The sequence below is a fragment of the Malurus melanocephalus genome, unplaced genomic scaffold (genome assembly GCF_030028575.1).
Source record: "Malurus melanocephalus ecotype Western Australia unplaced genomic scaffold, MMel_1.1 scaffold_282, whole genome shotgun sequence".
Taxonomy (NCBI): domain Eukaryota; kingdom Metazoa; phylum Chordata; class Aves; order Passeriformes; family Maluridae; genus Malurus; species Malurus melanocephalus.
The window spans coordinates 483184-499080 of NW_026623514.1; the positions used below are offsets into that span (position 1 = coordinate 483184).

A 15897-nucleotide genomic window follows, 5' to 3' on the forward strand; every position below is an offset into this window, starting at 1 on the left:
GGTGATTGCACAACCACAGCAGGCAGAACCCTGCCCCAAAACCTGCACTGAGCCCATCCTGAGGGCAGCACAGCCAGCCCAGGGAGGGACACCCAGACCCCATCAGCACCTCCTCCTCACGGTGGGCACACAGCACAGGAGCTCTCCCTGCTCAGTGTCAAGGTTCCAGGTGCACGCACCACTCAGCTTGAAATCCCAAACCAAACCCAGCCCCAGAGCAGASATCCTGCCCCGGGTGAGAGCAGCCTTTGGGACCCCAAACACCAGCTCAGGAGCAAAGATGTGAGTGCCTGAGATAAGAGACAGAGCTTTTTATGATCAAATTTATTTAATTAAATTTCATTGCCCGCTTTACTGTCAGTCACACCAGAAACTGCTGAAGGAAACTAAACATTATACATTCACTACAAGATTCTCTCAAATWTTCACAACTAGTCCAAATCTGTGGAAGTCACAGGGCCCTTTTCCCTCTGCCTGTGTTACAACACATTTACAGTGGCAGGACATGAACTCCAGCACTGAACCCTTGGGTTCCAGGTGTGCTGCCATCCTGGGCTTGGGCACTTGGATGACCTCTGTGTGTGTGTGCCACATCCCTGCATTTACCAACCCAACCTCGGGGTGGCACAGGACAAATAACCCAAACAACTGCTAACCCAGAAAGGAAAACAAAACCTCACTGTGGGGCCTGGAGAGTGGGCAGGTGCAATGSCCAGGTGAGGCAGTGCCAGCGTGCACAGCACCAGCACAAGGTGCACAGCACACCTGACCCGTGCTGCCAGGGCAGGAATGTTTTGTTGTCGCTGATGGTAACAGGAATCAGATCCCTCCTGGGAGCTCAGGAAAGGCTCACCCTGCCAAGGGTGCTGGGAGGAAACCAGGCATTAACAGATCTTTATCTAACTAGTGCTTTTAAAATACTTTTTCTTTGATCTAACAAGCATTAGGATAATATCCCCTGCTGTTATGTGCTCTGAATAGTTCCTTAAACACGCTGAAGACCTTTTCCCTGTGGAGTTTCCTTCAGGAGGAATTTGTTACCCCAGGGGCTCTTGCACATCAGCCCCTTATAGACAGCAGGGAAACATGTCAGGGGCTACAACTGAAACTGTCATATCTGAAAGTCTACATCTCCCAAAGTGTATTTCCAACATGAAAACAGCTAAAATCTCTATTATATTCCATTGCTGTGTGTGAAATCCAGRCTGCTTGCATGGGTTCCAAAGGGAAGCTCTGGAAAACAGCCACTGCTCTGGCAGGAGTATTCCTGGAGGGAATGGCTCTGCCTCTCCTCACTGTTTGGCCTAAGATACACTGGAAAATGCTCTACAGGTACTGTCAGTGTACTTGTCTAAAAAAGCAGATTCTGGAAAATTTCAAATTGAAAATTACTTTATAAATCACAAGCCATTTTTCCTTAATCTTGCCAATTTTAATGAAGAAAACCGTTAGCATTTCAATGTACAAAAGTCCAATAAAACATGATTTTTTTTTTCTTTTAAATCAGTGAGTGGGTAAAGTTTGGGTTAAACTTATTCAACAGTAAAAGTCTTCCAATTTCCACTAATAGAAATTTTTTTTCTGATTTGACTAGAGGATAATGACAATCCAGAAATAAATAGCTATAAATACATTCATTGTTCCTATTCCAAAAACTCATCACATAGGGAAGACATAAAACTGAAATTAACTTGTTTGAGTGTTCCTTTACAATGAGAGACGGGCGAGTTAGAGAGAGTGACTCGGACAGGAGAGAAAACAWGTAGGGCAGAAATTGGTCCAGTATTGACATTCATGAACATACCAGTTAGCAAAATTCATCCTTTAAATGACACTACTCAGTTGATTTTTATTTGCTTGGGGGATACATAATGAAAGCAGTTTCCTTGGAATCTTTGCTAGGACAGGTTTAGCACCCGGAGACACTGTAACCACCCCTTCCGTCTGTGTGTGTGTGTAGTTATATACAGAGAGTCATGCACCCACACACACATCCGAGATCCGGCATCGGCGTCCGTCCGGCGTCACTCGTCATTGGCAGCACTCGTTCCTCTCACTTGGCCTTGGTTACGCAGCTGTGGAGAGAGGAAGGGCAATGGCTGAGTTACACCGAGCTCCAAACAGGCAGGGAGATTATCTCCAGGGCCTCACAACACCACTGAGAGTCACACCAAAGCGATGCYGGCTCCTGAGGGAATCTCAGAGGGAGCTGTCCCTGGGTAGGAGCTGCCCCCAGGGGTGGGAGCGGCTGCGTTCATTGGGAGCTCACACGGATCAGTGGGATGTGGCACCCTGGGACTGGGGTGTTACAGCAGCCACTGTGAGGAACAGCTGCACTGAAGCGCTGGGCACAAGCACCAAGAGCCTGTAACTCCCAGAGAACCTGCTCCTGCAGTGAGGGTTCTAKCACAGTTCAGTGTCTACTGATTTCAAGAACTGACCGTGGGTGGAAGGTGATGCTCCACAGCTTTCCTAAGTGACATGGACCRAGTCCATGAGCACTCTGCTCCTGCGTGCAGCAAAGCCATGCTGACGGGTGTGAGCGGTGCCCAAAGGGGCGGGCGCCAGGGCTCGGTGCCATCACCACCACAGCAGCAGCAGCACATCCCACACCTCAGGTGCCTGCACTGGGGAAGCTCAGGCACCAGGGCTGGTGGCCAATGCTGCAGGAATCCTGCCCCTGGCCCAAGATCCTGCTCTGGTGCCCATCTGGTACGCCCTGGGCACCAGGGGTCAGTCCCACCTGCTGACCGCCACACCGTTACCGAGCAGGAGGAAGGTTGGGCCCACATAGGTTATGTGGACTTTAAGATGATTTCTGCTAGCAATTCCCATCCAAAAGAACATTAATCCCTCTTCTCCTTTTGCATCCGGCAGTTGACTTACACAGCTCGCTTTGCCTCAGAACCTACAGAGAACTCCTCTAGACGTCCGCAGCCAAAGTGCCTCGAACGGAACCCTTCTTACGCATCTGAAGTGAAATAAAATGTGAGCTCCACACACAGAACCTGCCACGCCGTGTTAGTATGAGAGAAGGAATGACCTACAGGGCCAGCAACTGCTTCTCCAGGGCCAGGACCAGCTACAGCTCAGGGCTTTGGAYATGGTATGGTAATTCTTTTTTGGCAAGGAGACCTGGGAACTGGAGAGAGCAGCTGTAAMCAATGCTGCTGGAATTTTTATCAAGCCCACGATGCTCCAGGATGAAGTCACTGCTCAGGATATCCAGTGTGGCATCTCTGCCCTCACACAGGCATGAGAGGTTGGTCACAGGGCTTTGGCTGGACCAGATGATTTCCTACTCTGCACTGATGAGCTGATGCATGTTTCATGGACCGAAGGTGCTTCTCATCTCCAGGAGCCAGAGACAGAATCCACCAAGTGAAACACAAATAGTGAGAAAAAGATGGACTGGGACAGAGAAACTCTGAAAGAACACTGATGAGCATTCAGAGAGTAACAGAAAGTAACAAAAGCAGAGATCCTGACTATAAAAATCGACTGAAGATGAAGCAAAGGAGCAACAAAAGAACTGGAATGTGCACAGAATCCAGAGAAATATCAGCTCGGAGCAGAAGGAAGAAAGGGTGTTCATGAGAAGGGGAAGAGTAYCAGGAAGCTGTGTGGGAAAGAACATGCACTGCCAGCCCTGCTTTGTGCCTGGTTTGGCTTTCAGCATCACAGAAGTGCCTACTGCATTCCTGACCACTCTGCAGGGACRTTCTGTGTCACACTGAGCACCTCATCCCTGAGCACTCACTTCCCAGAGGTCCTGGCCATAAAACTCTGTGGTGTGTTAGGGATGTAATGGCAGTTACCGGTGACCACAATGGATGGAGCAGTTGAAWATGAAACAAGATGACAAATTATTTTGGATAAGACTGGCATTCATATTATTTAGCAGTGACATTTTTGCCTTTAGGTTGCACTGCACCACAAACCCATTGCAATTATATAATTTGTAGGTGTTTGTAGATAATCCTCTTTCAACAATTGAGAAAACCCCAAGACAGTAGGTCCCTACTCCTCTCACATTTCACAATATCCACAGAAATCTGGATTAGTATAACATCAATACATTTATCTTGTGAAAAAAAAAACAAACAACCCAACTGTCAACAATACACAAACTCCTGGCACTTCATCTCACACAACAAGCTATTTGCAAAAAACAATTTGCCTTTGCAAAAGGAGAAAATATTAAATAAATATATTTGTTGTTTAAGAATGAGGATAAATGTTACACCCAGAGACATGTGAGCTGGGTTTGGCTTCAGGTAGAACTAAAAGAGCAGCAAGTATTTTGGAAAAAAAAAAATATTTAAAAGAAGCTACTTACCAGTGAGAAAAGTGAAACAAAACATCCACAGTCCACAGAGACACAAAGGAACAATTTTCTCATGCACACAGGTGTGTCAGCTTCTGCTGCTTCTCTCCAGCACACCTCTAGTGTGCATTCCTCACTGCCACTACTCTTGCTCAGGGAAACTGGATAAAGTCTGTTTCAGTCCAAATGAAGAACTATGGACGTGCAAAAGAGAACCCTTCTGGCAAAAATCAGTTTAGAGAGGACAGCTGTTACGCTTCCTCCTTCACAGACACCTGGGAACAGGTGGCTCTAGGAACAGGAWCAGGCATAAATTGAATTCAAGAAAGCCCCATGATTTGAGAGAGCTGTCAAAAATACCCAAATGCCCMTGAGAGAGCACAAGGTCTGCAAGAGTGAGTGAACACCAAACTTGTCCAAAGGGTCTCCTTGTCCAAAGGGGCTGCTGACCCAAACCCTTCAGCTTATGGGAAAAAAAACATTTGGTGCTACCAGCTCAGCACAGGACTGTGAAAAATCACTTCTTCCAAACCCAGAAAACATTCCTACACAACACAGGCTGTTCCACACTGTTTGAAAAGTCCCTGGAGAGCACGAGTGGGGAGAGAGGAGCTTCAGCTGGTTTGGTACCAACAGCAAAGGTGCTCCAGCACAGACCATGGAATGGGTCACAGGGCTGATTTGAAGCCTCAGGCAACCTGATTGGGGTGCCTGGAATGAGTCAAACCAGGCAAAAAGAAAGTTGTAGCTGAAGACACTTTGTGTCTTGGAAGAACCAAGACTGGAACTGTCTGGGTTACCTGACTGGGTTTGAGGAGTGAAGCAATTGTCAAAATGGGAAGGAAATATAAAYTACAAATCCAAGAACTGCAAAAAGCCTGCAAAACTGAATTTAATATGGGAAAGGTTCATGGCAAAGGTCATGCCCTGGAAAGACACTACAGAAGAAGGCTTCCTTCCCAGCCTGTGGTGGTTCTCTACCTCTGAAAGAGCAGTGACAGTGCCCTAAGTTCTAAGCTTTGTCCCAGACATCATCCCATGACACGTCAGACCATATGGATTTGGTCCTCACAGCCACTGAAGCAGGAAAACTGACACAATCTCAGCTGATTTTATTGACTTCCTTTTTGGAAGTAAAATTTTGGTCTSGTGTGCTAATCAGAAGTGGAACAGCTGACACATGACACAAASTAGCTTGAAAGCATGCTTGAAGAGAAAAAGCAATCATAGCTAGTGACGATTAGAAATGAAAAAAAAGCAAGACACATGATGGAACGGGAACAGTGACAGCTTTGAGTTCAAACCAACAAGTGGCAAAAGGGCCCAGAATGGGACTTTGTGCAATGGGTGTGGTGCCATAAACACAGAGGTAGTCAGGGCAGACATTCTGCATTTAATGACATCAGATACTCACCTTACAGCCTTCCAGCTGGACAGCACAGAATGCAGGAGCTTGAAGMACACAGGGCTGCACTAAAGGGGCCACAGTGTCCACCAGCAATCACCCAAACACACACACGGGGTGGACACCACACAACTCGCCTCTGAACAGATAAATCTGAAGGTAGAAGCAGACCAGAGCCTTCAAAAAAAGCTTTCTTACCGCTTCCAGCTCCTTCTGGGTTTCATCCTCCATTCTCCTAATGTCCTCCATAGTCAGCTCAATCCACTTGTCAATCCAACAGAACAGCTGGCGATGGAAGTTGGTRAATATCCTTTTTTCTTGCTTTAAGAAGATAAACAAGCATTAGATCACAAGCCTAGGACTTGCCAAAGGTTGGTTGAAGTGACTGCAGCTGCTCAGTTTGAAGAGTTTAAATCTTCAGGTGAGGCCTGCTTCACTCTGCCACAGGTTCAGCCACCTCATGCCCCTGAATGCAATTTAAATTCCCCTCATTTCTCAAATGCTTTAACATGGAAAAAATGAACAGATTTCACTATCAAAGAAGAGTTTCAACAAACTTCAGCAATTCACATTACTTCAAAATTGTGCAGAATATTTTAAAAATCTGTTTCAGCTCTGAGGTCTACTGGCAGCAGCCAAACCAGAACAGTCAGTACCTCAAGACTTTGCTTTTTTCTGTAATGAATTGTTCTGGTACCACCAGTGAAGCCCMATTTGTAGCAAACCAAGACACACAAATGGTTTGCCTGGCTGGGGAAGTGGACAGGAATTGCTTAGCTCTGAACAACAGGAAACTGCATTGCTGCTCCTGCTCAAACCAACCCCCACGTCAACACAGCACCCTCCCCACAAGGCAGAGGCACTCACCTTTTGTATAAAGTTTTCAACTTTGTTTTGCAGTCCCCACCACTTAAATTTGATGGTCACCAATTTGTAAGCACACATTTTGGGACACTCCTCATCGGTTGCTAGCTCCTTCTGTTGGGGGTAATGGGAAAGAAGTTTTAATACTTTGAAACCCTAAGTATTAGAAATTATAATTCTAATTAGTGCATTAGAATGATAAATAATATTAATTTATAGTAAATTAATTAAATTTAACTATGTTCTTATGATATAAAATATAATTCTAAGTATTATTACAGGAAAACAACATTCTGATCAGTGACTGGGGGCTGTTTCTGACAGACTCCCTGTGATTCACTCCAGGGCACAGCACTGGGCTGCTCAGTTCCTGTGGGGATCTCTGGTGTGGCACAAWCAGTCCATTCCCTCCTGGAATAGATTCTGATGGCTTTCAGGGGGTACTGGCAAGCTTTGTGCTGCTCTTGGGGTGTCACAGCGAGATGTGCTGGTCCACAGGACATTTGTTCCTCAATGGGAGTTGAGCCAAATCCTGAAGAAACCGTGGACTTTGTTTGTCTGCTGATAAAGGTTTCAGAAGGCTGTAACACCAGTTCCTAGTACCTTCCAGTTTGGCCCCAGAGGTCCTCTCTTCGTCTTAACTGACTGGAATAATGCAGGGTCTTCATCAGCTTTGTAGTCCTGTAACATAAAACACTCTGAGAGTCAGAAAGCCCCACCAGATTCAACATCCCGCTGTGTCAAGATTCTGCTCATGGTGACAAACTGATTCCCTGAGTGCTCTGGAGCAGGGTGGGTGCAGCACTGAGCCAGAGCCATTGGCTGCCTGTGAGACCTTCTCCTCCAGGAACCCAGTGGTTCACAGGGCTTGCCACCAGCTGCACACTGCTCATCCCACAAATTATTTCCAAATACTGTGGGACAGGACAGATGCAACCCACTGGATTCCTCAGGCTCTGCATTGTCCTAGAGGCTCAACGTGATACACTTTTTAAAAATCATTTTTTAACAATCCCTGGGTGGAAAAAGAGTCATCTTCTTTATATAAATCACCTTTAAGATACCTATGCAAATGTACAGCAAAATGTTTTTACAGAAATATATTGAATGTTTTAAATTGCTGATCATGACTGCTTTTTAAAAATTTCACTCAACCAATGGATAGAAGATGTGGAGGTAGATCAAGCTATGGCAATGGATGAACAATTTTGCTATGTGTAACTACTGCTGGCAGAAAATTGCTGCTGGTTTGGGGCAGCAACATGCCAAACAGAAACACAAGAATTCCACATCCTAATGCCAGCTTTGGAAATAAAACCAKGTACTGCATTGAGACAACCCTGAATTTATCTTCACTTTGTGAACACTCCACCAAGGCAGAGCTCACACTGTGATGGTGTGGRGCATGAGGCATTTAAACTCAGCTACATGATCTGTCTGGTTTATGGAGTGGAATGATTTGTCTGCATACCCCAGGGACACTCAAGTCCCCATGATGCTGTTACCTGCCATTCTACCTCCCACTGCACAGGGACACTGGAAAAAAGCAACTGTGCTCTTGCACTTAGGACCCACATAAAAATAACCACAGCTGGAATCACTGGGGAAGAAATGTTATCTATGAGTAAAATGTAGGACTGAAAACAAAAATTCAAAGAAAACAGATGAGTCATGGTKAAGTTTTCTATGCTAGACAGAAGCTTTGAACCAGGACCTTTTAGAACTCAGTTAACCCAAATCCTGTTAAGGACAGGGAAAATCCTTTATGGACTAAAGCCTAGATAGACAGGAGAGCATTGTAGGAACTTTTCTCCACACACAAATCCTACCAGCACGCAGGGACGAAGGCTGGACCAGAGCCAAAGTACAAATAAACAACAGTTCTATGCAGAGTTTAAGAAAAATATCTGTGCAGCAAGAGCTTAACTCCTGACAACAACAAGTCCTTCTTAGGAAGAAAAACAGGCAGCTGCTGGAGCAAATATTACAGCTCAGACCCCTGAAGCCCTCTGGAAAGCCAGACAGACAAACATCAGCCTGCAGCAGCATAACAACACAGTGGAGCAAAACCATTTCAAAGAAATACACAAATATAATTTCACAGGCAGTTTCTGCTCATGTTCTCAACATAATATGCATGAATGCAACCATCTATTATAAAGAATGATTTAGAGAGACTGTGAAACACATACAATAAAGTAGMATCACAATAAATCCAAAACCTGGGCACTTCTTTACAATTTTCATTCTCAGTCTTTAGATCTGCTCAGAGTGGTGACAGTGCTCCTGAGAGCTCATGGTTCAACATCAAAGAGTATAAAAATTCGAAGCATATGTACAGGACAGAATGATTTTAAGAAAATTTTTAGACCCTCACGTGGAAATTACACAAGTCTGATGCCTGAACTGCAAATCCATGAAAAKGGAACTGAGCATGGAGTGGCATCATGTCCACCAGGTAGGTGGACACAAATTCTGGCTTTTCAGCTCAGTATTACATTAGTTTTTAAACTACAGAATGTACATTCTACTGGTGTTATTGARCAAAAAACTCACAGAGTCCCTGTGGAAGGAAACACCTACCAGCACTTCCCTCCAACATCATYCCAGCTCTGAATACTCATTCACAGCACAACAGAAGACCAAAATCAGGTTTATCCAAGTTATGTCATATTCCCAGCTCAGTGCAKGATTCCCATCTCTTATAACCAAAACAGTCTCCAGCACTACTCTACACCTCACTGACATGCAGTTGTGTGTTTTAGGTAGGTTTAGCTAAATGGCTTTTAATAAAAAATGTCTTGCAATCACTCCCATCTCCTGAAGAGCCCTGCAGCTACAGCACAGCTATCAGGGGAACTATTCCTTGAAATCACCTTTGAAAGAATGCCAAGGTTCAAATGAGAAATGAACCCAGCCTGGTTATCACAGATGCCCATTGCAGTGCCATGCCCAGAATGAGAAGTTAAAGGTCTCCAGGAACAAGGAGGGAAGAGATGAGTATTTATAAATGCCCAGGAACAGATAAAAAAGCTTTACTCTAGGGATAGAAAACAGAAAAAGGGGTGAAAAACTAAAAGCACATCCTAGTTTTACAGAGATAGGCTGTTGTATGGGATGTGTCATTGCATGATGGTTTCAAGGTTCAGCACTAATGACATGGAGTTGTTTCACTGCCTATCATGTAAAAAATTAAGTCTGAAATGGGAGAGMTCCACCTATCAAGCTCTTTAATTCGAGAATCTTTTAACACTTCCTTACAGACTACAGAAGAGAATTTCCTATATTCCAATGTATTTCCTCAAACTGTAGAACGAGAGGATAGCACACAGAAATCCAAACTCTCAAGGCATGTGTAATCTGATTTGCGCAAAATTGTAGTTTTAGAACTTTCTTTCAAGCAATATAATGAAGATCCCCTATGACCTAAACAAGACTTTTAATGTCTTCATTGTACAAAAATAGCTATAAACCTGATTTCAATTTGTTTTYGCTACACTCCACTTTCCTACAAATTGTTTCCAAAACCACAGCCTCYTCTGATGTTAATTGAGTGTTCATTTTTGCTTACACTTTAAAAAGTCTTTCTCTCCTGGGAAGTCACTTTTATATACAAACAACATAAACTGACATAGACTGCAGGCTGGAGATGATTAAGAGAAGGCAGGGTTAAATGTATATCTAAAGAAAGTCACAGCTGTCACCCAAATTATTCCTATACATACTTAAATGAGCATGAGTCAGTACATGCATGCYATTAGCAGCTTGAAGAAATTTACTATTTTCATATTTATGCTGACTGCAGCTCTGAAAATAAAATAACTGCTACACCACAGGAGGGTGGACAAGGTTCACTCACAGAACAAAAGGACACATCTTGAATATATGAAAACTTTATCAAAATTGCTGGATTTTATACATGTAGCTCCATTCTTTCAGTTCTACTGTTAMCCATGGTTGTACATCTGAGCTGCTTTTCCAGGTAAAACTATGTTGGARAAAATAAGTTTACAAAYAAAACTTTCCTTTGGTAACACTGAYTATTCTTTTTCCCTAAAAAATGGAGCAGACCAAAAAAACCCACCCAGCTACTTAGAATGATAATTCCCAAACAAGCATCATAACAAAAACCCCCAAAACCATACAAAAYACATGATTTCAGACATTATCCCAGAAAATGAACTGGTGATTGCCTAAAGATCACTGAACAAAGATGAAGAAACTGCAGAAAAAAAGCATCTGGATAAATAGAACAAAGGGATCCTTTTGTAGGGAACATTTACTTTTCAAGACCAGCAGCCTTCTCTGAAGGCACAAAGCCAGTATGTCAATCAGAACAATTTTGTTATGATGTAGCTGAACTCCCAAGAAAAAAAAATATTCAAGTTCCATTACYTAAACTTGATAAAGGTAACAGCATAAATAGAAAGGCTCTCTCCTGAATTCCTAAGAAGTGAGGAGGGARAAGACAAAGGCCAGAAACTGCAAACTTTTATAACAGAAGAGACTCCAAGTGTGGAACTCAGAGAATTCCTGATGTTAATCCCAGAAGGATTCTGGTGTCAGTCTGCAGGTAACTCAAGAGTTACCAGTGTCTGCTAAGAGTTTGAGCACAAAACCATTTGGTTAGTGAAGTCAGGACTTTGCAAAACTGAGTTTCTGGGAGATGAGATGGAAATAGAAATTTGAATCACATGGTGAAAATGAATCCCAAGKCTTCTTGGGAAACAGAATAAGGAAAATAATAAAAAGGAAACCGAAATGTAGAAACATCAGAAGAGACTTAAGACTCTGGATGAGACCACTCTGCACTCTGTTTTGATACTCTGYCAGTCAAATATACAAAAGAATGTCTCTGCTGGGTGAAATCCACACCGTTTTAGCTTGCTCACTATCAACACAAAGCACAAGTGGAATCAGCTGCAGCCTACATCCCAAACCCAATAGCAGAACATTTACTTACTCCTGGTTCTACTTGAGTTCTATCTGCAATGTCAATATGGACAACCTCAACACTCTTCCACGTGTTTGGATCTAAATTGTGCACCTGCAAGAAAAGAAAAAAGGAATGATTCCCAWGCTGGGGATGCACATCTTGTGCAGTACATGTGTGTGCCATGGAGTTTTTCAGGATGCTGCAAAGGCTGCATTCTCCAAACCTACTCTTTCTTCCTCTGCCTTTCTCAAAGGGAATGATCTCCACAATTACAGTTTAATTCACTCACTAATCAATTTTAAATGAGTRCAAAGCCTTCACTTCTTGTGCATTCAGGAAACCTGGATTGAAGATTAAGCTGTATTCATCTGTCACATTTGTTAGCGCTAATGAAATCAAGCTCTAATTAGAACCATTACCCATTCCAKAATCTGCAAGCTAGAAAGTTGTATGAATTTCAAGTGCAAATATGCAGATTTCAATAACCTGACTAATCTCCTAGGTTCCCTGAATCATAGGACTGCCTTGAAGGGAGACCAGGTGTAAAGGTCTGAGGATGGAATTAGCAACACACCTGTGGTCTGTCCAGCACACCTAAACTTAGTTACAGCCAGCAGAGCTGTCCAAGGAACAATCATGAAATAAAAAAAGAACTTGCTGAAAAGTGATTTAAATATTTGCCTGAGAATCAAGCATCTGTATGCACCTCTAAATATAAAAACCAAAACTCTTCTCCTGTCCTTGGATCTCCTTAGATGAGACAGCTTGGTGACCCTGCAAGGACCTAAATAATGCTTTTCTTGCCTTACTCACTGCTCAGGCATTGACTTTACACAGTGATTATCAGCATTACTGGGTATAAAATACTTAATCTGTACTAATTGTACAATTGCACTTAGACTTGGTATCCAAGCCCCAACTCACGTTCTCTGTTGTTCCCAAATCTGGTTTATGCCAGGTCTCAATTTTTATGAAGAAGTCATCTTTCATGTATTCATTCTGTAAGAATTAAAAGCAAAAAGAGTGAGTCTGATTACACCTCTCTGCTGTAAGTTTAGATAAATGGTATCTACATACCAGCTACTACAAATCCCTGACTAGCAACACAATCAATTTAAATGACCAGAGAAGCAGCCCCCTTACCTCTCACAGAAACTGGAACATGATAATCTTAAACTAGAGCAGTGAATACTCAGCTAAAACCAGTCATGTTTGAGAAACCCAGCTCCATCTGTGCACACCACTAGAAATAACCCTGTCATTCACTGTGCTGCTTCCTCAACCCTCAAGTTCTTTACCTCTATGTTCAAGAGATTTTCTAATTATTAATACTGCAGTTAGATGTTACTGTACAGGACAATAACAATCATAAAGCTGGATCAGAATGGTCCAGCTGGCACCAAACTGTCTAAAGACAATGACAGAGCCCTGCTGATTCCAGAAGTCAGAGGGCACACACCTWTGTGCACAGGTATCACCATGAGTCAAGCTCAACATTTCAAACTCACTTGTTACTCCTTGAGTCACATCCACCTGGTAACAATCTAAAACCATGTTTGCAATTGAGCAGATAAAGCAGTTTAACATTTAACTTATAAGTTTTCATTAAACAGGTCACCAATACACATAAAACAACATTAAAATCTTAACTATGTGCCTCACATGCATCTTAGAACCTGAGCTGTGCTGATCCATTTATATTCCCAGTTAGCCTATCTTAACAGAGGCAGGAATTCACTTTACAGCAATGGCATTTCAGACTGCTAGGAACTGATTCCATTTCACTGCTCTTCCTGCATTCAGGAGTGTAGAAGCCTCTGACACATTGCTCTTCCCCTCCCATCTTTTTTAGCATTATGTCTTACCAAGACATACATTATATATACATCTGTAATGGTAAGTAAAAGCATAAAAAGATAAAGAAAATTAAATAATTTCTCTGACAAACTRCAGTTTTAATTATAGTGCAGACAAATAAAGTAATGGAGCTGTACACTAAGAGTCCTAACAAGGCACATATGACAGGCTGGAGCCAGACAATTGAAGTAACAGACAAAATACATCCCAGAAAACCCCAATATATGACTGGTAGGATTTCAAATACTCACTGTCACAACTGGCATCGTTGGAAAYACATGCAATGGAAAGGAAAAGAAAACACAGATTAGATACAATTGTTTCTGAAAGGTCTCACATATAACAACACCAACACCAGAACACACAYGGGGACACTCACTTGTTCTACAGTAGGGATATGCATTCCAGGCCTTCTCATGGAACACCAGGGAGCCTTCTGGAGCAATCATCCTTACAAACCCAGGGACTTTACTGGGAAAACAAACATGGACAAGGGGTTTAAAATTCTGCCAGCTGAAATTCCTCATTGGTTTGTTCCACTCCAATACGAAAGGAACATTTTACCCAAGCATTTGAGAGGTTATGATGTACATTGTCACCTGCAGTGAAATACACGGAAACTTCAAAAACTTTCCTGATCACAACATGGTCAAGAAAAAAATGTGAGAGGTAGTAAGGTAATTCTGAGTGAGCTGTGTGAACATGATGAAAGCTGTGCTATCCTTCCTCTTGCAAAGACACCTGCTGAGGAAGAGCACTGCAGAGCCCTGACCTTCAGCTCTCTCACAAGCAGCTCCTGACCTGCAACAGGAACCTTATGGCCCACTCATCTCTGACTCCTGTCTAAAGCAAGCAAACACAATTCTTTCAGCTGTCCCAGACAAGTATCCCACATATTCAAAATCCATCATATTTCACATTTTCCAACTCACCACAGCACTCACGCACAATTCAGCAAATCACAAAGGGGCAGAAAAACACAGACAAGTGTCCCAGAATAGCAAACAATAGAAGGCTACCCYCACCTTTAAACATTTATTGCACAACACCAAAGGACCACAACATGCATCAAGGCTTTTCTCACCTCTTTAAATGATAGATTTTGTGAGTATATTGTCCCTTCTCRCCATCCTTTTCATAAGGCTCATTTTTTAAGACCTGAATTCCTTCYCCACCTCCTGTTTCGTTTTTGCTTGCTTCTGCCACAGAATAAAGTTGCCCAACTTGATACTGGAAAGGGAAGAGAGGTCAAATGTCAGCACTGAAGTTGGCCAAAACTTTAATACATTAAAAAAATTAACTGTTTGATACCCTGTTCCACAGACATCCTATCATGACTCWCATTTAAATGTACCTCAGTGTGATATGAATTGCTGGCTTCAGTTCTGGGAAGACAATTCCTACCTCTGGCTTCAGGAAAAGGCTCAGAGTCCCTCAGTGCAGGACCAGCAGTAAAATTCTGCCACAGAGCACAACTGCTCTGGTAGCAGTGGAGGGCTCAGAACACCTCAWGGCTCTGTGCTGCATTGGCTTCCTTGAAAATTGGCTCTCACCTCTGTCAGGAAGCAGCCACAGCACAGRGAAGGTCTGGACCCAGGCTGGTCAGATTTCTGACACAAATTCCCCCCTCCCACCCCTCAGTCTGAATAAATCAGGAAGGATCAGGACATACCTCTTGCACTGAGCAAGGTAAAACCACTCGGCTGAAARAGGAAAAGAGAAAATTCAGTAAAATAAATCATTAGATGTCACCTGCAAATAACAGATATAAAATACAACACAGATGTTCAAGAAAGAAGTGTCAAAAGGAGCCAGTTCAAGTTTTCTCTTTAGAAATCTGTGACAGGGAGGCTTTGGATATAATGCAACAAATCCAAGTGAAGTTCAGTGCCAGATATATAAMAAAAAAAAAAAAGAGGTGGAAGATGCCAGGAGCTGCACTAAAGAGCCAGAAAATCTGGGATCTACTTCCAGCTCTGCCATAATAACTTTGTGTTGTGTTAAATCTGTTTATAAACTTTTGAACCTACACATCACCTTTACTACCACTACAGCTACTGGACTTTGAAGTGATCATCAGCCAAAGGGTGGGATGGAGAAAGAAAGCAGCTTGCAGTTTGCTGGCAGGAGCCCCCACGGGAGAGATCTATAMAGGGGCATGGAGCTCCGGGTGTCACCACAACAGGGACCGGGAGCAGCGAAGGACTCTGGGGCTGTCACCACWGCCGTCCGAGCCGCTTTCTAAGGAGAACGGGGCGAAATCAGCCGGGACCCCGCGCTGTTCCGCAGGGACCCGCCGCCTCAGCACGGCWCGACCCGAGCAGCTCCCGGTGCGGGGCCGCGGCTCTCTCGCTCCGGGCAGGGAKCGCCCGGCACCGCTCCGTGTCCAACGGCTGTACCGTGAGGGGGCACCGGCGCTCGGAGGAGCAGCGGAGCGGCCCCGCGCCCCGGCGGCGGCCCTGAGGGAGCGGCGACCCCGGGGCCACACGGCAGCAGCGGCGCGGGAGG

General features: G+C 43.7%; 1 protein-coding gene across 1 annotated transcript; it reads right to left on the minus strand.

Annotated features, from left to right (window-relative positions):
* Positions 1-309: 309 nt before the first annotated feature.
* PITPNB (phosphatidylinositol transfer protein beta) lies at positions 310-15121 on the minus strand (the record flags this gene model as incomplete). The annotated part of the gene is made up of 10 exons (XM_057376583.1): positions 310-2075; positions 5931-6053; positions 6600-6710; positions 7200-7277; positions 11560-11643; positions 12457-12531; positions 13641-13648; positions 13769-13860; positions 14474-14619; positions 15062-15121. Coding segments are annotated over 10 exons (828 nt in total), but the record flags the coding sequence as incomplete, so codon positions are not given.
* Positions 15122-15897: the final 776 nt, after the last annotated feature.